At 40.3% G+C, this 23937-nt stretch overlaps 3 protein-coding genes across 5 annotated transcripts in view; 1 reads left to right on the top strand and 2 right to left on the bottom strand.

Moving 5' to 3' along the window:
- LOC124022771 (choline transporter-like protein 4) overlaps positions 1–13441 on the bottom strand; it is a 43990-nt gene extending 30549 nt beyond the window's left edge. For both annotated transcript variants that reach the window (XM_046337456.1, XM_046337455.1), the window contains exons 1-4: positions 13182–13441; positions 11121–11169; positions 10676–10749; positions 9189–9267 (exon numbers count right to left, since the gene is read on the bottom strand). In XM_046337456.1, coding sequence (XP_046193412.1) covers positions 9189–9267; positions 10676–10749; positions 11121–11169; positions 13182–13407 — 428 coding nt within the window. In that variant the 5' untranslated portion in view covers positions 13408–13441. The remainder of the gene's footprint in view (positions 1–9188; positions 9268–10675; positions 10750–11120; positions 11170–13181) is intronic.
- On the top strand, positions 13257–17746 carry LOC124022773. 2 transcript variants are annotated; one of them, XM_046337460.1, is made up of 8 exons: positions 13257–13955; positions 14077–14376; positions 14472–14771; positions 14886–15167; positions 15467–15724; positions 15863–15967; positions 16137–16165; positions 16319–17746. In XM_046337460.1, exons 3-8 carry the CDS (start codon positions 14507–14509, stop codon positions 16409–16411), a joined length of 1032 nt encoding a protein of 343 aa, XP_046193416.1. In that variant the 5' UTR covers positions 13257–13955; positions 14077–14376; positions 14472–14506; the 3' UTR covers positions 16412–17746. The 2 variants fall into 2 exon arrangements, with proteins under 2 accessions (XP_046193416.1, XP_046193415.1); XM_046337459.1 differs by having other exon boundaries at positions 13259–13955; positions 16134–16165.
- Positions 16814–22449, bottom strand: LOC124022772. The gene is made up of 8 exons (XM_046337457.1): positions 22305–22449; positions 21834–22181; positions 21412–21741; positions 18656–18715; positions 18320–18463; positions 18164–18211; positions 18014–18076; positions 16814–17692 (listed from the first exon to the last, which is right to left on the bottom strand). Exons 1-8 carry the CDS (start codon positions 22366–22368, stop codon positions 17679–17681), a joined length of 1071 nt encoding a protein of 356 aa, XP_046193413.1. The 5' UTR covers positions 22369–22449; the 3' UTR covers positions 16814–17678.
- Positions 22450–23937: the final 1488 nt, after the last annotated feature.

Raw genomic sequence — 23937 nt, 5'->3', positions numbered from 1 at the left:
TCTAGGCCAATGTTACAGCATCCTGACAGGCACCCTTTATCCCTTTAGAGTGCACCACCTTATAGGTCTGTTTAGGACTCATCCATGTTTTCTGATGCTTGGCCTGTAGCTAGGTACAATAACATAGGACCTATAACTAGGTAGACATACAGTAACATAGGACCTATAACTAGGTAGACATACAGTAACATAGGACCTATAACTAGGTAGACATACAATAACATAGGACCTATAACTAGGTAGACATACAGTAACATAGGACCTATAACTAGGTAGATATACAATAACATAGGACCTATAACTAGGTAGACATACAGTAACATAGGACCTATAACTAGGTAGATATACAATAACATAGGACCTATAACTAGGTAGACATACAGTAACATAGGACCTATAACTAGGTAGATATACAATAACATAGGACCTATAACTAGGTAGACATACAGTAACATAGGACCTATAACTAGGTAGATATACAATAACATAGGACCTATAACTAGGTAGACATACAGTAACATAGGACCTATAACTAGGTAGATATACAATAACATAGGACCTATAACTAGGTAGACATACAGTAACATAGGACCTATAACTAGGTAGACATACAGTAACATAGGACCTATAACTAGGTAGACATAACATAGGACCTATAACTAGGTAGACATACAATAACATAGGACCTATAACTAGGTAGATATACAATAACATAGGACCTATAACTAGGTAGACATACAGTAACATAGGACCTATAACTAGGTAGATATACAATAACATAGGACCTATAACTAGGTAGACATACAGTAACATAGGACCTATAACTAGGTAGATATACAATAACATAGGACCTATAACTAGGTAGACATACAGTAACATAGGACCTATAACTAGGTAGATATACAATAACATAGGACCTATAACTAGGTAGACATACAGTAACATAGGACCTATAACTAGGTAGATATACAATAACATAGGACCTATAACTAGGTAGACATACAGTAACATAGGACCTATAACTAGGTAGACAGACAGTAACATAGGACCTATAACTAGGTAGACATAACATAGGACCTATAACTAGGTAGACATACAATAACATAGGACCTATAACTAGGTAGACATAACATAGGACCTTTAACTAGGTAGACATACAGTAACATAGGACCTATAACTAGGTAGACAGACAGTAACATAGGACCTATAACTAGCTAGATAGACATAACATAGGACCTATAACTAGGTAGACAGACAGTAACATAGGACCTATAACTAGGTAGACATAACATAGGACCTATAACTAGGTAGACATACAATAACATAGGACCTATAACTAGGTAGACATAACATAGGACCTTTAACTAGGTAGACATACAGTAACATAGGACTTATAACTAGGTAGACATAACATAGGACCTATAACTAGGTAGACAGACAGTAACATAGGACCTATAACTAGGTAGACATAACATAGGACCTATAACTAGGTAGACATACAATAACATAGGACCTATAACTAGGTAGACATACAGTAACATAGGACCTATAACTAGGTAGATATACAGTAACATAGGACCTATAACTAGGTAGACATACAATAACATAGGACCTATAACAAGGTAGGTAAACATAACATAGGACCTATAACTAGGTAGACAGACAGTAACATAGGACCTATAACTAGGTAGACATAACATAGGACCTATAACTAGGTAGACATAACATAGGACCTATAACTAGGTAGACATAACATAGGACCTATAACTAGGTAGACATAACATAGGACCTATAACTAGGTAGACAGACAGTAACATAGGACCTATAACTAGGTAGACATAACATAGGACCTATAACTAGGTAGATATACAGTAACATAGGACCTATAACTAGGTAGACATAACATAGGACCTATAACTAGGTAGATATACAGTAACATAGGACCTATAACTAGGTAGACATAACATAGGACCTATAACTAGGTAGATATACAGTAACATAGGACCTATAACTAGGTAGACATACAGTAACATAGGACCTATAACTAGGTAGACATACAGTAACATAGGACCTATAACTAGGTAGACAGACAGTAACATAGGACCTATAACTAGGTAGACATAACATAGGACCTATAACAAGGTAGGTAGACATAACATAGGACCTATAACTAGGTAGACATACAGTAACATAGGACCTATAACTAGGTAGACATACAGTAACATAGGACCTATAACTAGGTAGACAGACAGTAACATAGGACCTATAACTAGGTAGACATAACATAGGACCTATAACTAGGTAGACATAACATAGGACCTATAACTAGGTAGACATAACATAGGACCTATAACTAGGTAGACATAACATAGGACCTATAACTAGGTAGACATAACATAGGACCTATAACTAGGTAGACATAACATAGGACCTATAACTAGGTAGACAGACAGTAACATAGGACCTATAACTAGGTAGACATAACATAGGACCTATAACTAGGTAGACAGACAGTAACATAGGACCTATAACTAGGTAGACATAACATAGGACCTATAACTAGGTAGACATAACATAGGACCTATAACTAGGTAGACAGACAGTAACATAGGACCTATAACTAGGTAGACATAACATAGGACCTATAACTAGGTAGACAGACAGTAACATAGGACCTATAACTAGGTAGACATAACATAGGACCTATAACTAGGTAGACAGACAGTAACATAGGACCTATAACTAGGTAGACAGACAGTAACATAGGACCTATAACTAGGTAGACAGACAGTAACATAGGACCTATAACTAGGTAGACATAACATAGGACCTATAACTAGGTAGATATACAGTAACATAGGACCTATAACTAGGTAGACATAACATAGGACCTATAACTAGGTAGACATACAATAACATAGGACCTATAACTAGGTAGACATAACATAGGACCTATAACTAGGTAGACATAACATAGGACCTATAACTAGGTAGACAGACAGTAACATAGGACCTATAACTAGGTAGACATAACATAGGACCTATAACTAGGTAGACAGACAGTAACATAGGACCTATAACTAGGTAGACATAACATAGGACCTATAACTAGGTAGACAGACAGTAACATAGGACCTATAACTAGGTAGACATAACATAGGACCTATAACTAGGTAGACAGACAGTAACATAGGACCTATAACTAGGTAGACATAACATAGGACCTATAACTAGGTAGACAGACAGTAACATAGGACCTATAACTAGGTAGACATAACATAGGACCTATAACTAGGTAGACAGACAGTAACATAGGACCTATAACTAGGTAGACAGACAGTAACATAGGACCTATAACTAGGTAGACAGACAGTAACATAGGACCTATAACTAGGTAGACATAACATAGGACCTATAACTAGGTAGATATACAGTAACATAGGACCTATAACTAGGTAGACATAACATAGGACCTATAACTAGGTAGACATACAATAACATAGGACCTATAACTAGGTAGACATAACATAGGACCTATAACTAGGTAGACATAACATAGGACCTATAACTAGGTAGACAGACAGTAACATAGGACCTATAACTAGGTAGACATAACATAGGACCTATAACTAGGTAGACAGACAGTAACATAGGACCTATAACTAGGTAGACATAACATAGGACCTATAACTAGGTAGACATAACATAGGACCTATAACTAGGTAGACAGACAGTAACATAGGACCTATAACTAGGTAGACATAACATAGGACCTATAACTAGGTAGACAGACAGTAACATAGGACCTATAACTAGGTAGACATAACATAGGACCTATAACTAGGTAGATATACAGTAACATAGGACCTATAACTAGGTAGACATAACATAGGACCTATAACTAGGTAGACATACAATAACATAGGACCTATAACTAGGTAGATATACAATAACATAGGACCTATAACTAGGTAGACAGACAGTAACATAGGACCTATAACTAGGTAGACATAACATAGGACCTATAACTAGGTAGGTAGACATAACATAGGACCTATAACTAGGTAGATATACAGTAACATAGGACCTATAACTAGGTAGACATACAGTAACATAGGACCTATAACTAGGTAGACATACAGTAACATAGGACCTATAACTAGGTAGACAGACAGTAACATAGGACCTATAACTAGGTAGACATAACATAGGACCTATAACTAGGTAGACATACAATAACATAGGACCTATAACTAGGTAGATATACAGTAACATAGGACCTATAACTAGGTAGATATACAATAACATAGGACCTATAACTAGGTAGACAGACAGTAACATAGGACCTATAACTAGGTAGACATACAGTAACATAGGACCTATAACTAGGTAGACATACAGTAACATAGGACCTATAACTAGGTAGACATACAGTAACATAGGACCTATAACTAGGTAGACATACAGTAACATAGGACCTATAACTAGGTAGACATACAGTAACATAGGACCTATAACTAGGTAGACATAACATAGGACCTATAACTAGGTAGACATAACATAGGACCTATAACTAGGTAGACAGACAGTAACATAGGACCTATAACTAGGTAGACATAACATAGGACCTATAACTAGGTAGACGTAACATAGGACCTATAACTAGGTAGACAGACAGTAACATAGGACCTATAACTAGGTAGATATACAATAACATAGGACCTATAACTAGGTAGACAGACAGTAACATAGGACCTATAACTAGCTAGATAGACATAACATAGGACCTATAACTAGGTAGACATAACATAGGACCTATAACTAGGTAGACATACAGTAACATAGGACCTATAACTAGGTAGACATAACATAGGACCTATAACTAGGTAGACGTAACATAGGACCTATAACTAGGTAGACATACAGTAACATAGGACCTATAACTAGGTAGACATAACATAGGACCTATAACTAGGTAGACGTAACATAGGACCTATAACTAGGTAGACATACAGTAACATAGGACCTATAACTAGGTAGACATACAGTAACATAGGACCTATAACTAGGTAGACATACAGTAACATAGGACCTATAACTAGGTAGACATAACATAGGACCTATAACTAGGTAGACATAACATAGGACCTATAACTAGGTAGACAGACAGTAACATAGGACCTATAACTAGGTAGACATAACATAGGACCTATAACTAGGTAGACGTAACATAGGACCTATAACTAGGTAGACATACAGTAACATAGGACCTATAACTAGGTAGACATACAGTAACATAGGACCTATAACTAGGTAGACATAACATAGGACCTATAACTAGGTAGACAGACAGTAACATAGGACCTATAACTAGGTAGACATAACATAGGACCTATAACTAGGTAGACATAACATAGGACCTATAACTAGGTAGACATACAGTAACATAGGACCTATAACTAGGTAGACATAACATAGGACCTATAACTAGGTAGACGTAACATAGGACCTATAACTAGGTAGACATACAGTAACATAGGACCTATAACTAGGTAGACATACAGTAACATAGGACCTATAACTAGGTAGACATAACATAGGACCTATAACTAGGTAGACATAACATAGGACCTATAACTAGGTAGACAGACAGTAACATAGGACCTATAACTAGGTAGACATAACATAGGACCTATAACTAGGTAGACGTAACATAGGACCTATAACTAGGTAGACAGACAGTAACATAGGACCTATAACTAGGTAGACATAACATAGGACCTATAACTAGGTAGACATAACATAGGACCTATAACTAGGTAGACATAACATAGGACCTATAACAAGGTAGGTAGACATAACATAGGACCTATAACTAGGTAGACAGACAGTAACATAGGACCTATAACTAGGTAGATATACAATAACATAGGACCTATAACTAGGTAGATATACAATAACATAGGACCTATAACTAGGTAGATATACAATAACATAGGACCTATAACTAGGTAGATATACAATAACATAGGACCTATAACTAGGTAGATATACAATAACATAGGACCTATAACTAGGTAGATATACAATAACATAGGACCTATAACTAGGTAGACATACAGTAACATAGGACCTATAACTAGGTAGATATACAATAACATAGGACCTATAACTAGGTAGACATACAGTAACATAGGACCTATAACTAGGTAGACATACAGTAACATAGGACCGATAACTAGGTAGACATACAGTAACATAGGACCTATAACTAGGTAGACATACAGTAACATAGGACCTATAACTAGGTAGACATACAGTAACATAGGACCTATAACTAGGTAGACATACAGTAACATAGGACCTATAACTAGGTAGACATAACATAGGACCTATAACTAGGTAGACATAACATAGGACCTATAACTAGGTAGACAGACAGTAACATAGGACCTATAACAAGGTAGACATAACATAGGACCTATAACTAGGTAGACGTAACATAGGACCTATAACTAGGTAGACAGACAGTAACATAGGACCTATAACTAGGTAGACAGACAGTAACATAGGACCTATAACAAGGTAGACATAACATAGGACCTATAACAAGGTAGACATAACATAGGACCTATAACTAGGTAGACGTAACATAGGACCTATAACTAGGTAGACATAACATAGGACCTATAACAAGGTAGGTAGACGTAACATAGGACCTATAACTAGGTAGACATAACATAGGACCTATAACAAGGTAGGTAGACGTAACATAGGACCTATAACTAGGTAGATATAACATAGGACCTATAACAAGGTAGACATAACATAGGACCTATAACTAGGTAGACAGACAGTAACATAGGACCTATAACAAGGTAGACATAACATAGGACCTATAACAAGGTAGACATAACATAGGACCTATAACTAGGTAGACGTAACATAGGACCTATAACTAGGTAGACATAACATAGGACCTATAACAAGGTAGGTAGACGTAACATAGGACCTATAACTAGGTAGACATAACATAGGACCTATAACAAGGTAGGTAGACGTAACATAGGACCTATAACTAGGTAGATATAACATAGGACCTATAACTAGGTAGACAGACAGTAACATAGGACCTATAACTAGGTAGACATAACATAGGACCTATAACTAGGTAGACAGACAGTAACATAGGACCTATAACTAGGTAGACATAACATAGGACCTATAACTAGGTAGATATACAGTAACATAGGACCTATAACTAGGTAGACAGACAGTAACATAGGACCTATAACTAGGTAGATATACAATAACATAGGACCTATAACTAGGTAGACATACAGTAACATAGGACCTATAACTAGGTAGACATACAGTAACATAGGACCTATAACTAGGTAGACATACAGTAACATAGGACCTATAACTAGGTAGACATAACATAGGACCTATAACTAGGTAGACATAACATAGGACCTATAACTAGGTAGACAGACAGTAACATAGGACCTATAACAAGGTAGGTAGACATAACATAGGACCTATAACTAGGTAGACAGACAGTAACATAGGACCTATAACTAGGTAGACATAACATAGGACCTATAACTAGGTAGACGTAACATAGGACCTATAACTAGGTAGACATACAGTAACATAGGACCTATAACTAGGTAGACATAACATAGGACCTATAACAAGGTAGGTAGACATAACATAGGACCTATAACTAGGTAGACAGACAGTAACATAGGACCTTTAACTAGGTAGACATACAGTAACATAGGACCTATAACTAGGTAGACAGACAGTAACATAGGACCTATAACTAGATAGACATAACATAGGACCTATAACTAGGTAGACAGACAGTAACATAGGACCTATAACTAGGTAGACAGACAGTAACATAGGACCTTTAACTAGGTAGACATACAGTAACATAGGACCTATAACTAGGTAGACATAACATAGGACCTATAACTAGGTAGACAGACAGTAACATAGGACCTATAACTAGGTAGACAGACAGTAACATAGGACCTTTAACTAGGTAGACATACAGTAACATAGGACCTATAACTAGGTAGACAGACAGTAACATAGGACCTATAATTAGGTAGACATAACATAGGACCGATAACTAGGCAGACAAACAGTAACATAGGACCTTTAACTAGGTAGACATACAGTAACATAGGACCTATAACTAAGTAGATATACAGTAACATAGGACCTATAACTAAGTAGACATACAGTAACATAGGACCTATAACTAGGTAGACATACAGTAACATAGGACCTATAACTAGGTAGACATACAGTAACATAGGACCTATAACTAGGTAGACATACAGTAACATAGGACCTATAACTAGGTAGACATAACATAGGACCGATAACTAGGTAGACAGACAGTAACATAGGACCTATAACTAGGTAGACATACAGTAACATAGGACCTTTAACTAGGTAGACATACAGTAACATAGGACCTATAACTAAGTAGATATACAGTAACATAGGACCTATAACTAAGTAGACATACAGTAACATAGGACCTATAACTAGGTAGACATACAGTAACATAGGACCTATAACTAGGTAGACATACAGTAACATAGGACCTATAACTAGGTAGACATAACATAGGACCGATAACTAGGTAGACATAATATAGGAACTATAACTAAGTAGACATACAGTAACATAGGACCTATAACTAGGTAGATATACAGTAACATAGGACCTATAACTAGGTAGATATACAGTAACATAGGACCTATAACTAAGTAGATATACAGTAACATAGGACCTATAACTAGGTAGACATAACATAGGACCTATAACTAAGTAGATATACAGTAACATAGGACCTATAACTAGGTAGACATAACATAGGACCTATAACTAGGTAGACATACAGTAACATAGGACCTATAGCTAGATAGACATAACATAGGACCTATAACTAGGTAGACAGACAGTAACATAGGACCTTTAACTAGGTAGACATACAGTAACATAGGACCTATAACTAGGTAGACAGACAGTAACATAGGACCTTTAACTAGGTAGACATACAGTAACATAGGACCTATAGCTAGATAGACATAACATAGGACCTATAACTAAGTAGACATAACATAGGACCTATAGCTAGATAGACATAACATACGGCTACTCACCTATTCCTTCCCACTCCACAGAACATTCCGGTGGAGTTCCTGGGGAAGAGAACATGGCGAGGGTCTCCAAACAACCAGGCTGATGGAGGGAGAGAGAACCAGAGGAAATCATATCACACACTTCCATGACAGGGGTTTCATTTTGAGTTCCTGTGAACTTTCAGAGTGGTTCGGTCGATGTAGCTAGGCCTACTGTGCTGTACACTAAAAGGACCTATAACTAAGTAGTTTCCTCACCACGCGCTCTCACCACTGGTGTCCCCCAGGGCTCTGTTCTAGGCCCTCTCCTATTCTCGCTATACACCAAGTCACTTGGCTCTGTCATAACCTCACATGGTCTCTCCTATCATTGCTATGCAGACGACACACAACTAATCTTCTCCTTTCCCCCTTCTGATGACCAGGTGGCGAATCGCATCTCTGCATGTCTGGCAGACATATCAGTGTGGATGACGGATCACCACCTCAAGCTGAACCTCGGCAAGACGGAGCTGCTCTTCCTCCCGGGGAAGGACTGCCCGTTCCATGATCTCGCCATCACGGTTGACAACTCCATTGTGTCCTCCTCCCAGAGCGCTAAGAACCTTGGTGTGATCCTGGACAACACCCTGTCGTTCTCAACCAACATCAAGGCGGTGGCCCGTTCCTGTAGGTTCATGCTCTACAACATCCGCAGAGTACGACCCTGCCTCACACAGGAAGCGGCGCAGGTCCTAATCCAGGCACTTGTCATCTCCCGTCTGGATTACTGCAACTCGCTGTTGGCTGGGCTCCCTGCCTGTGCCATTAAACCCCTTCAACTCATCCAGAACGCCGCAGCCCGTCTGGTGTTCAACCTTCCCAAGTTCTCTCACGTCACCCCGCTCCTCCGTTCTCTCCACTGGCTTCCAGTTGAAGCTCGCATCCGCTACAAGACCATGGTGCTTGCCTACGGAGCTGTGAGGGGAACGGCACCTCAGTACCTCCAGGCTCTGATCAGGCCCTACACCCAAACAAGGGCACTGCGTTCATCCACCTCTGGCCTGCTCGCCTCCCTACCACTGAGGAAGTACAGCTCCCGCTCAGCCCAGTCAAAACTGTTCGCTGCTCTGGCCCCCCAATGGTGGAACAAACTCCCTCACGACGCCAGGACAGCGGAGTCAATCACCACCTTCCGGAGACACCTGAAACCCCACCTCTTTAAGGAATACCTAGGATAGGATAAGTATCCCCCCTTTAAGATTTAGATGCACTATTGTAAAGTGACTGTTCCACTGGATGTCATAAGGGGAATGCACCAATTTGTAAGTCGCTCTGGATAAGAGCGTCTGCTAAATGACTTAAATGTAAATGTAAATATGGGCGAACAGTATACAGGGGAATCGTCTCTCTCATTGTCATGTTGACATTGACAATCAGATACTGAAGCTTTAGATGAGCAAGGGATAAAACAGATATCATATGATGACAGTCATGCCATCTTCAAACGATGATGAAGACTTCCCTACCCAGAACTCCCATGACCATGTAACCAGCTATGACAGCCAAGAACAGTATGCAGCAGATCAAATCTGTGCAGCTCCTGAAATGACACAAAGAAATGAAATCAGCTGATTCATATGCTTGAACAAGGTGGACTTAATCCACATGACAGCTAGCTAGCATGTCTGCATTCAAAAGAGTTGTACACAAATTCTAAGATGTAATGTGAGCATGATTTTGTATGTGTGCTTCTGCATATGCTGTGATTTTAGCAGTGCATTTTTTAAATCTATGCTAGAATAAAATACAAATGGTATGTATATGTCCCAAATTTCAACCTATACAGACCCTGGATAAACGTACTGCCCTAATGTAGGGAATAGGTCGCTATTTGGGACGCAAACCATAAATAGGCCAAATGGAAATCGAGACTGAATGAAGGCAAACAACCAATGATGAGTCTGCACAAACCTCTTTCGTACTGGTCCACTGAAGAATGGATCGTAGGGAGCGACATAGCCTAAAATGAAAGAGAACATATTAAGCACACAGGGTTCTTTCGTACTGGTCCACTGAAGAATGGATCATAGGGAGCGACATAGCCTAAAATGAAAGAGAACAGATTAAGCACACAGGGTTCTTTAGGATGGAAAATTGGTCAAAGGACTTTTACTTTTGCAGCAGTTTTCACTGTTGCTGTAGGTCTACTGTAACTGCAAAAACGAGAAGGCCAACAACATTGGCTTTGGTTTGACAAAAGAATTTCAAATATTGACAGGGCTGTAAAGAACTTAAGTAAAAATACTAGAAAGTACTTCTTACGTCGTTTTTTGGGGTATCTGCACTTTATGTTACTATTTCTATTTTTGAAAACTTGTACTTTTACTTCCCTACATTCCGAAAGAAAATTATGTACTTTTAACACCATACATTTCCCCTGACACCCAAAAGTACTCGTTACATTTTGAATGATTAGTAGCACAGAAAATGGTCCAATTCTCACACTTATCAAGAGAACATCCCTGGTCTGATCTGGAGGACTCACTAAACAGAGAACATCCCTGGTCTGATCTGGGGGACTCACTAAACAGAGAACATCCCTGGTCATCCCTACTGCCTCTGATCTGGGGGACTCACTAAACAGAGAACATCCCTGGTCATCCCTACTGCCTCTGATCTGGGGGACTCACTAAACAGAGAACATCCCTGGTCATCCCTACTGCCTCTGATCTGGGGGACTCACTAAAGAGAGAACATCCCTGGTAATCCCTACTACCTCTGATCTGGGGGACTCACTAAACAGAGAACATCCCTGGTCATCCCTACTGCCTCTGATCTGGGGGACTCACTAAACAGAGAACATCCCTGGTCATCCCTACTGCCTCTGATCTGGGGGACTCACTAAACAGAGAACATCCCTGGTCATCCCTACTGCCTCTGATCTGGGGGACTCACTAAAGAGAGAACATCCCTGGTCATCCCTACTGCCTCTGATCTGGAGGACTCACTAAACAGAGAACAGCCCTGGTCATCCCTACTGCCTCTGATCTGGGGGACTCACTAAACAGAGAACATCCCTGGTCATCCCTACTGCCTCTGATCTGGGGGACTCACTAAACAGAGAACATCCCTGGTCATCCCTACTGCCTCTGATCTGGGGGACTCACTAAACAGAGAACATCCCTGGTCATCCCTACTGCCTCTGATCTGGGGGACTCACTAAACAGAGAACATCCCTGGTCATCCCTACTGCCTCTGATCTGGGGGACTCACTAAACAGAGAACATCCCTGGTCATCCCTACTGCCTCTGATCTGGAGGACTCACTAAACAGAGAACATCCCTGGTCATCCCTACTGCCTCTGATCTGGGGGACTCACTAAACAGAGAACATCCCTGGTCATCCCTACTGCCTCTGATCTGGGGGACTCACTAAACAGAGAACATCCCTGATCATCCCTACTGCCTCTGATCTGGGGGACTCACTAAACAGAGAACATCCCTGGTCATCCCTACTGCCTCTGATCTGGGGGACTCACTAAACACACATGCTTTGTTTGTAAATTATGTCTGAGTGTTGGAGTGTTGGAGTGTGCCCCTGGCTATCCTTACATTTTTAAAAACAAGAAATTGATGCCATCTGGTTCGCATAATACAATGAATTTTAAATGGTTTATACTTTTACTTTTGATACTTAAGTATATTTTAGCAATTACATTTACTTTTGATACTTAAGTATATTTTAGCAATTACATTTACTTTTGATACTTAAGCATATGTTAGCAATTACATTTGCTTTTGATACTTAAGCATATGTTAGCAATTATATGTACTTTTGATTCTTAAGTATATTTTAGAAATTACATTTACTTTTGATACTTAGTAAATTTAAATAGTAATTTCCTGGGTGACTTTCACTTTTGATATATTATGGTATTTTACTAAAGTATGACATTTGGGTACTTTTTCCAACACTGAATATTGATTAGTGACTGCCTATACTGAAATTGTTGAGATGGTTAGAATAACTCACCCTTCTCTTCCGCCCTTTTACTGGTTCCTTTCATTTTCATGACCTTGCGCCGAAGAAACGGAGCGTTTGACTCGAAATGGCCGCGCACGGGTTTACTTTCAAGGCCCAATTTAGCTTTGTTCAATCCAAACATCTGGACGTCTTTTCCGCGTTGATAAACGGTGACGTCATATAGGTACCTGTACAACCGTAGCCAACAGCGCGACCCTGTCATTATGACATACATTTTGGAATGTTGCTGTATGATCGCTAGGAAAACAGTTGAACTCGTGGCCCCATTCAAAACATGTAGCCTCTTCCTGCTATGCTGATTTAATTCAAGAAATCAATCAATGAGCAGGCTGAATTTTTTTAATAAAGCTAATAAATGTAATATGGGAGAATAGTAGAATATTCTTTACAGTCATGGAATTGATATAACATCCGTTTGGTGGGAAATGCCATAATTTTCTGCATGCATCTCAATTCGTTAATTTTTTTCGCCTCATACAGTCTTGTGTTTGTAGGCTAGGTTATAAAACATAATATTTCAAATAGAACTGAATGGAAAGGGGAAGAGTAAAAAAAGCAGGCCTACTTGTTTGAAAAATACCAGGGCATGATGGCTGGTATTTCTAGAAGTTGGTGAAAAAAGAGAAGATGAGTGAGAACTTGTAATTTCCTGAATGACAACACATACTGTCAAAAGAGAATCACAAGACGGAGAGATGTGTCTGTACATAAAACTGTGTCTCTGCCTGCTTTTACAGACTAGACTTGGACTCCAGTCATCTGGTAAATAAGATTCCTTTAACATTATATATTTTTTAACATATTTTTAATAAAATATTTATTGATTCCCTATTAATTTTGTTATGAGAAATGTTGTAACACTTGTTTTTACACTATTCAAAAGATCGTAGGCCCACAAGAATCTTTGCTTCAATTTGAGACAGTGTCCGTTTACCATGTGGTACATCCTACATCAATTCCTGCTCCTCTGTTACCTGGAGTATAGTGAAAGATGGGTTTCATAACCAATTAGAACTATCAGGCAAGGTGAAAGCGGATGGTCCAAACTCAGGAAGAGCCAGTCGACTGAAAGTGGGACATGACTGCTCTCTACATATTCAAACTCTTGAAATAGACGATGGAAGAGTTTACACCTGTGAAGATGGGGCTACCAGTGCAAGTGTTTCTCTTCAGCTTCTCAACAGTATGTTACCATTTATGATCAACCTACATTGTCCGTCTTTATACACACTATTTCTGAGCGAGTGTTGTCACCATTATTTACATTTTTTTTACCAGTTACTCTGGCAACAGACACCAATACAGCACCAGAGATGGATATCAAGCTCCAATGTTACCTGAATATATTCTCAGGCCTTGTCCCACAATGCAACCATAGTGAAATAAAGCTGAATTGGCTGAATGAGGCCAATACAGTGCTACAGGGAGAGAGATTTCAAACCGAACGTTCATCTGCTTGCTTCTCTACGCTGACCATCCGAGGTGTCAGGAAGACAGACCATCACAGGAAGTGGCGGTGTCAACTGATTGAAGGAGAGGTTGTGAAGACGTCCCTCAGCTATACCACAGAAATTACAGGTACGTTTGGAACTATGTATTATTGCATCATATTTGCATTAACACAATAGTATATTGCAACCAAATTCCCCTCCCTCCTCTCTCTCTCTCTCTCTCTCTCTCTCTCTCTTTAAGGAGGTATAGAGGAAGTATTTGTCGCAGTGGGTGAGTCAGTATCACTTCCCTGTGCCACCCACTCCTCTCTTGAGGTGGGCAGCAGATTCCAGTGGACTTTGGGTCAAAGGTCACTGTCCAGTCTGTCTTGGTCAGGCGATGTCTCAGCTGGAACTCAGGGGCACCTTCCTGCATCTCACATCAGCCAAGATGGGTCTTTGGTCATCAGCAACGTGAAAACACTGCATTCTGGGCTCTACAACTGCTCGCAACAGAACAGAATCCTACTACACACTCTGGATGGTGAGTGTCAATGGGTTGTACCATTGAGACATAATAATAATAATAATATATGCCATTTAGCAGACGCTTTTATCCAAAGCGACTTACAGTCATGTGTGCATACATTCTACGTATGGGTGGTCCCGGGAATCGAACCCACTACCCTGGCGTTACAAGCGCCAAGCTCTACCAACTGAGCTACAGAAGGACATAAATAAGTGCCTTACACTATGTATAAACTTAGTCAATTAGGGTACCGGCACAAAGTACATCACTGCTTTGTCCTGATATCAAGTAGATCTTCTTGTTGTTCTACTCAGTATCTGCAGAGTATGCTACCACAGACGGAAACAATCTCACCCTGACCTGCTCACTCACCTGTGTGGAAGATTGTGGACACTTCAATTTATCCTGGATTCACAGTGGCCAGGATGGGTTGCAGAGTGGCCCTACAGGACATAACAACACCCTCATCTCCAAACTCTTCCTCCCTGACCGCCAGGGCACAGAGAAGATAGCCTGCGCCGTGCTCAGAGAGGGGGTTGAAATGGCTGTAAAGGAGTGGACCATCCAGAGAGGTAAGACATTTGAAAGTAGTTTGGAACAATACATATCCATGATCTGTGTTGAGGCTGTATTCTTTCATTACTGTGATGTTGTGATAAGATATTGAGTTGTAATACAGTATCTGTGACTTTATACGTCTTTGCAAATAGGTCATGTTCTACCTGCAGTGGGATGGTCAGTCCTTCTGCTACTGCTGCTCTGTGCTGTTGGAGGGGGCGTGTATTGGAAGAGGCAGGGCAAGGGAAGTGCCGCTCGTACGTATTTGTTCACTGGTTAGATTGTGTGTGTTACAAAACTGCAATTTGGATGTTGCATCCTTGATTAAACCTACAGTAATGAACAGCAGTTTAAAGGAAAGCCATATCATCGGAATTAAATTCATGTGAAATAAAGCTGACATTTGTCCCTCTTTGCCTATAGTAGGAGAAGAACAGCTGACACCTGTTGGAATGGTAAGGATTCAATAAAACACAACTATGTCATTCACTAACAAGTGAAGCCCAATTGAGTTTGCCTACAACGTCTTCAGCCATGTCTTCTAACCCTTTCACCATGTTGGGGAACTAAATTCAACTGGTTTTACACATTCCATCTTTTCTTCGCAGACTCATCTCTATGACGAGATTCAAGATCAACCAATTCAACCTTCCGGAGTAACCAACAACAGTTTCTATGATCTTCTGCAGGCTGGGAACTGAGTGTAATGTCATGTCCTCTATCTTTAGGCTATTAGTTAAGTTTTAAATCTAATTTGACTACTTTGTACTTTGCATTGTTTTGTGGTTTGGAACATTATAAGTGTCACCATGACATCAAGTCTATGCAGGTTGTTTTTTATGATGGAAATAAATTCATAAAAAGAAAATAACCTCTATAGAATATCACCAGTTACCACAGTTAAAAACCCAGACATAAGTTGGTTACAGGAACACATTCAGTATGACTCCTCAGTGTGGGGGGTTGATGGCTAAGTCTTCCCACCTCATGTCTTAAACATCACTCTGCTGACTTTCACATCCCACATGAAACCTGGTAGCTTCTCTTCAGCAGTGTAAAACTGTAGATGTATGGGACTGAGACAAGACACATAATACATGAGAGTGAACAGAGAAGTGTGTTTATTTCATACTGGATGGCAGTAGGTGAGCATTAGCAATACAAGTAAAAACCCCAGAACAGCATGTCTCTGTCTGGAACAGCTCCCAACTACACATCATTTGGTGTAGAAAAGCGTCAGCTAAAGTTGTTCCACCATGGGGTCACAAATAGAGGAATATGTCCAATCAAATCAAGCTAAATACAATTGGTCACCTCATCCATTTGATTATTTCACAACTAAGATTGTTATACTATGTAGGCTATACCAGGGGTTGAAAGATAAGATTGTTATTGTGTAATACTATGTAGGCTATACCAGGGGTTGAAAGATAAGATTGTTATTGTGTAATACTATGTAGGCTATACCAGGGGTTGAAAGATAAGATTGTTATTGTGTAATACTATGTAGGCTATACCAGGGGTTGAAAGATAAGATTGTTATTGTGTAATACTATGTAGGCTATACCAGGGGTTGAAAGATAAGATTGTTATTGTGTAATACTATGTAGGCTATACCAGGGGTTGAAAGATAAGATTGTTATTGTGTAATACTATGTAGGCTATACCAGGGGTTGAAAGATAAGATTGTTATTGTGTTATACTATGTAGGCTATACCAGGGGTTGAAAGATAAGATTGTTATTGTGTAATACTATGTAGGCTATACCAGGGGTTGAAAGATAAGATTGTTATTGTGTAATACTATGTAGGCTATACCAGGGGTTGAAAGATAAGTGGGTGAATATCATAAAAAAGCATTTACAGATGTTTTGTGAAGGGTTCGGTAAGACATGGTGTGTTGATTGGAAGATGTTTTGTGAAGGGTTCGGTAAGACATGGTGTGTTGATTGAAAGATGATTATTCTTTTCACTGGCATTGAACTGAAAAAAAAAATAAAAAAATACAATGTAATGAAATGTTAATTGTTTACAGAACTGAAGGTGTTTGAACCTGGACAGACAGTGACCAGAACCTAGATTCAATCAAGATCGTGAAAGATCCGCATTTTAGCATGCTTGATGTTTAAAGGTTATTTCCGATTGAGCTGACATATGCATTTTACTGTGAGTGCTATATCCGCGAACCAGGAAGCATTGCCTTTAAATGCCAATTGTGCTATAACGCGGATCTACTGTGGTCCGGATTGAATTGAGGCCCAGGTTAAACATTTTTTTACAAAAATATTGTGGGAAAAAACTCACAAGTGCCTAGGTTGTCCTTCTGGTCAAACTCTGCAAGTGAATACAGACAATTGGGTCCCGTTGCTGTGAAAAGAATAGATGAAGACGTTATTTAGGTGGAGCAGGAGCCCTCTGAGCACATTCAGGATGAGACATAATCAACAGGCTCACCTGGGTCTTGTACATCTTCATAAGTATTCCAGTCAGACTCATCTCCATCTGAGAAAGAGAGAGAGGCAGATTCACAATACAATAATACTGTGTGTTTCAAAACATTTAGCCTTAATTTCCCAGGTCAATATAAACCAGAGCAGTGGCCGTACATACCTGAGTGTCTGCGGCGTCTGAGGCAAATGATCAATCCCAGCGTAAGAGCCATTATGACAATCACACACATGGATGAAGCCGCTATAGTAGCCGTTCCAACTGTAGCAGTCGCAACTCTTTCTGGACTCTGACTGGCAGTAACGGCTGAGTAGAGTATCAATATAAAATGATGACAGTCATTCATGGTCTCATTTGATTGAACTGAGTGTAAAGCCTGTCGTGTGTCTCTTGTCCTCTAAACCCAGTGGTGATAAACATGTCCACAAATATATTCAGTAGAATTGTTATTTTAAATAAATTAAAGACACAAATAAGAGAACAACATTGTACACCTACTAGGGTTTGTTAGTTCAGTTGTGGTGACAGTCCTAACAACCAGGTTCTCCTCTTCCTGTTCTGATTCAATGGTAGAAAATGATCATTATAGAACATCAAATTGCTAATGCAATGGTTGACAAATATAGATACAGTGCATTCGGAAAGTATTCAGGCTCCTTGTCGTTTTCCACATTTTGTTACGTTACAGCCTTATTCTAAAATCTATCAAATTGTTTTTTCCCCTCATCAATCTACACACAAGTTGTCCCATTAGGACAAAGCAAAAAACATTTTTTAGAAATGTTTGCAAATTCATTAAACAAAAAAAACAGAAATATCACATTTACATAAATATTCAGACGCTTTACTCAGTACTTTGTGGAAGCACCTTTGGCAGCAACTACAGCCTTGAGTCTTTGGTATGGCGTAACAAGCTTGGCACCCTTGTATTTGGGGAGTTTCTCCCATTCTTCTCTGCAGATCCTCTCCAGCTGTCAGGTTTGATTGGGAGCGTAGCTGCACAGCTATTTTCAGGTCTCTCCAGAGATGTTCGATCGGGTTCAAGTCCGGGCTCTGGCTGTGCCACTTAAGGACATTCTGAGACTTGTACCGAAGCCACTCCTGTGTTCTATTGGCTGTGTGCTTAGGGTCGATGTCCTGTTGGAAGGTGTATCTTCACCCCAGTCTGAGGTCCTGAGCGTTCTGGAGCAGGTTTTCAACAAGGATCTCCCTGTACTTTGCTCTGTTCATCTTTCCCTCGATCCTGACTAGTCTCCCAGTCACTGCCGCTGAAAAACATCCCCACAGCATGATGCTGCCACCCCCACAGAGGAACTCTGGAGTTCTTTCAAAGTGACCATAGGATTCTTGGTCACCTCCCTGACCAAGGCCCTTCTCCCCCTTTTGCTCAGTTTGGCCAGCTCTAGGAAGAGTCTTGGTAGTTCCAAACTTATTCCATTTAAGAATGATGGAGGCCACTGTGTTCTTGGGGACCTTCAATGCTGCGCAAATGGTTTGGTACCCTTCCCCAGATCTGTGCCTCGAAACAATCCTGTCTCTGAGCTCTATGGACAATTCATTCAACCTCATGGCTTGGCTTTTGCTCTGACATGCACTGTGGGACCTTCAGTGGCGATTTTAGCATGTAAATCTTGATTGGTCAACAACAAAAAAGAAGTGCAAAGCCACTACACAACACTAAACAATATATTAATTGCACTATGCCAGTGACAAATGGTGCCAACAAACTGTTAGGGCCTTACATAAAGCTGTCCAAACACCAGAGCCCCAACAGCAGTCCCAACACCTTACCACGGCTACGCCTGGTTATCAGCAGAGCCTTGTCTGGCAGCGAAACAGTTCATTCAGCCACATTTATTGCCTTTAAAAAAACAGAGCTGATATGGCTGACTTGCTTAAACAACTGTGAATTCTACTGATCAATTGATATGTACAAACTAGGTCATAAGGGGATGACAAGTGCATAAGAGTCCATCCAGAATTTCGATTAAGACATTCATGAGCGAGCTAGAACGGACGTAGTCAATCTAACTATTTGTTCAGCACTTTTAAAATGTACAGTGACAGAATTTAGAACATGGGCCGTTCTTACAGTGATCTCCCTGTACACCAAGTCAGAACCGTAGGATATATAAAGGGGGCATATAAGCAGACAATGAAAGTTCTTACAAAATTAGATGATTACATTTTAAAGGCTACATGTGCACCACCAAGTCAGAACAATAGGCAAAATTAAGAGGTGAAAATATACCAAATTATTAGTATGAGGCACATGGGCTACTAACAGCTTACTACACAACATACAGTGTACTACTTTCTTAGCTACACTATACATATCTCCCTGGCATATTACATCATTTATGCAACAGCATACAAGAGATTTTTGGACTCACCTTGTTGTGCTGTGCTCACCTGAACAGGAAGGTGGCCCAGCGGTCCTTCGTGGACATACCGTGGACAGGACTTATTTTCCCAGTCATAGCTCGTTTTCCCAGAGTCTTCAACAGATTTTGCAGTTCCAAGTTAACAGTTGTTTTGAGCACGGCACAAATCATGCTTCATTGACAGCATGGCCAATGTTGAACGTTTATAATTTTAAACTAGGAAAAGAGACCATTAATCTTAGACTTGGCACCCCACAGCCACTCCACTGAATAGCAGGCTAATGATTGTTTTCCAATGCTTACAGTTAACCACTGATTCTTTCCAAACCACTCATTGTTGAATTTGCGATTTCCAACTTGTTGTGTAATGTTTATTTCCAATGGCCGATGAGTACTGATATGTTTTATCTATAATTTCCCTTCATTGTTTCTCTTCATATGACAAGGATTAAAAATGAATGACTGGTAGCCACTGGAGACTTTATATAGACAGGTGTATGCTTTCCAAATCATGTACAATCAATTTAATTTACCACACTGCAATCAAGTTGTAGAAACATCTCAAGGAGGATCAATGGAAACAGGATACACCTGAGCTCAATTTTGGGTCTCATAGCAAAGGGTCTGAATACTTATGTAAATAACCTATTTATGTTTATGTTTTTTTTAATACATTTGCAAAAAATTCTAAAAACCTGTTTTCGCTTTGTCGTTATGGGGAATTGTGTGTAGATTTTTGAGGAAACAAAACAATTTGATCAATTTTAGAATAAGGTTGTAACGTAACAAAATGTGGAAAAAGTCAAGGGGTCTGAATACTTTCCGAATGAACTGTATATTCCGAATAAGAATGTACTAGCACATACTCACCTTTAACCTGCAGCTTGACCTCAAAGCAGCGTTCATTTTGTCCCATCTGCAACCTACATCTGTACCATTGGCTGTGACTGTACTCCACCATGGAAAGAGTCAAAGATGCATCTCCTGAACTGAGATTCCCTCCAAAGCTCACCCTTTTCCCGAGGGATGTTTGGTGGGAGATATCTGTAGGGTATTGAAGTATTTGGATCTCACTGTCTCCCTTGATCTCTGCCCAGGTCACTGATGATATTTGGGGATTTCCTGTTGTCATGTTCAACAGGCAAGGCAGGGTAGCTATCCCGTTGGGTGCTGCCATAACTGAATGTAGAATCGTGCATTCTTTGGAGGAGAGGAGAGGCTCACTCAAACAAGGTTGACTCTATTTTTATTTGACACTTACATAGAAATGGAAATGGAATATATCATTTTACCTTTCACTTTTAGAGTGATGTTTTTCACATGGACACAACTCCATCCCAACCAGACCTCGCAACTATAAAGCCCTTCGTCAGATTTCCTTACATCTCTTAGAGACAGGGACAGGTTTCCAGCCACCACAACATCCGCTCCCGACTCGAAGGCCACACGTTCGGATTTATGGGCCACAGATGGATTACCAGGCCACACCAAGATGTCCTCGGGTTTAAGTGAAAGTTTTGTCCATTTCACTCTGATTGCTAAATCTTTGTGGATTGATGTGAAACAGGGAAGGACAGCTACCTCTTCCTGAGTAGCTGTGATGAATTGTGGCGCATCTACATGAGAACAAGACTCAGCACCTGGGAAATTATGGAAAAAAATAGATCAAATTAGCATATTAACTTTTTAAATATGCATACTGCTCTAAAAATTACTTTCAGACAATTAAATCAAGTGTAATTTAATAAAACATGACTACTCACCAGCAAACTGTGTTCTAATGATCAACATAAGTATTGATAACCCTTGTGACTGAAACAGTGCCATTATCCATGTAGGTGTGTGAAGTTCCTTATCAAGTTAGTCTCTCATCTCAGAGTCCAATCTCAGTTCTCCAAGGCCTAGTTTCTATATGGGTCATGAATACACATTTGTGGGGAAACATTTATTGACTTCCCACATAAAAATAATGTTGTTTTGAAGATTATATGCTTAGCAGTGCCATCTAGTGTCAAAGACTGAGAACAAGTTATTTGCTTAAAATAATATACATATATTTAAACAGACAGGCCAGTGAAGAACAAATTCTTATTTACAATGACGGACTCCCAATCACTGCCAGATGTGATACAACCTGGATTCGAACCAGGGACTGTAGTGACGCCTCATTCACTGAGATGCAATGCCTTAGACCCTGCGCCACTCAGGAGCCCTGTAATTTTCACATTTATCCAATTAGTTCTACATTACTTAGCCTAACCGTACTGTTACATGTTACATCCCGAGTGGCGCAGTGGTCTAAGACAGTGCAAGAGGCATCACTGAAGTATCTGGCTCAAATCCAGACTGCATCACATCTGGCTGTAATTTGGAGTCCCATAGGGCTGCATCACATCCGTCTGTAATTGGGAGTCCCATAGGGCTGCATCACATCTGGCTGTAATTGGGAGTCCCATAAGGCTGCATCACATCCATCTGTAATTGGGAGTCCCATAAGGCTGCATCACATCTGGCTGTAATTGGGAGTCCCATAGGGCTGCATCACATCCGTCTGTAATTGGGAGTCCCATAAGGCTGCATCACATCTGGCTGTAATTGGGAGTCCCATAGGGCTGCATCACATCCGTCTGTAATTGGGAGTCCCATAAGGCTGCATCACATCTGGCTGTAATTGGGAGTCCCATAGGGCTGCATCACATCCGGCTGTAATTGTGAGTGCCATAGGGCTGCATCACATCCGTCTGTAATTGGGAGTCCCATAGGGCTGCATCACATCCGGCTGTAATTGGGAGTCCAATAGGGCTGCATCACATCCGGCTGTAATTGTGAGTCCCATAGGGCTGCATCACATCCGGCTGTAATTGGGAGTCCCATAGGGCTGCATCACATCCGTCTGTAATTGTGAGTCCCATAAGGCTGCATCACATCCGGCTGTAATTGGGAGTCCCATAGGGCTGCATCACATCCGGCTGTAATTGGGAGTCCCACAGGGCTGCATCACATCCGGCTGTAATTGGGAGTCCCATAAGGCTGCATCACATCCGGCTGTAATTGGGAGTCCCATAGGGCTGCATCACATCTGGCTGTAATTGGGAGTCCCATAGGGCTGCATCACATCCGGCTGTAATTGGGAGTCCCATAAGGCTGCATCACATCCGGCTGTAATTGGGAGTCCCATAGGGCTGCATCACATCCGGCTGTAATTGGGAGTCCCATAGGGCTGCATCACATCCGGCTGTAATTGGGAGTCCCATAAGGCTGCATCACATCTGGCTGTAATTGGGAGTCCCATAGGGCTGCATCACATCCGGCTGTAATTGGGAGTCCCATAGGGCTGCATCACATCCGGCTGTAATTGGGAGTCCCATAGGGCTGCATCACATCCGGCTGTAATTG

Source organism: Oncorhynchus gorbuscha, unplaced genomic scaffold (assembly GCF_021184085.1).
Source record: "Oncorhynchus gorbuscha isolate QuinsamMale2020 ecotype Even-year unplaced genomic scaffold, OgorEven_v1.0 Un_scaffold_1416, whole genome shotgun sequence".
NCBI classification, from domain to species: domain Eukaryota; kingdom Metazoa; phylum Chordata; class Actinopteri; order Salmoniformes; family Salmonidae; genus Oncorhynchus; species Oncorhynchus gorbuscha.
Note: the sequence above shows the minus strand (reverse complement) of the source record. Positions and strands in the feature narration are given on the sequence as shown.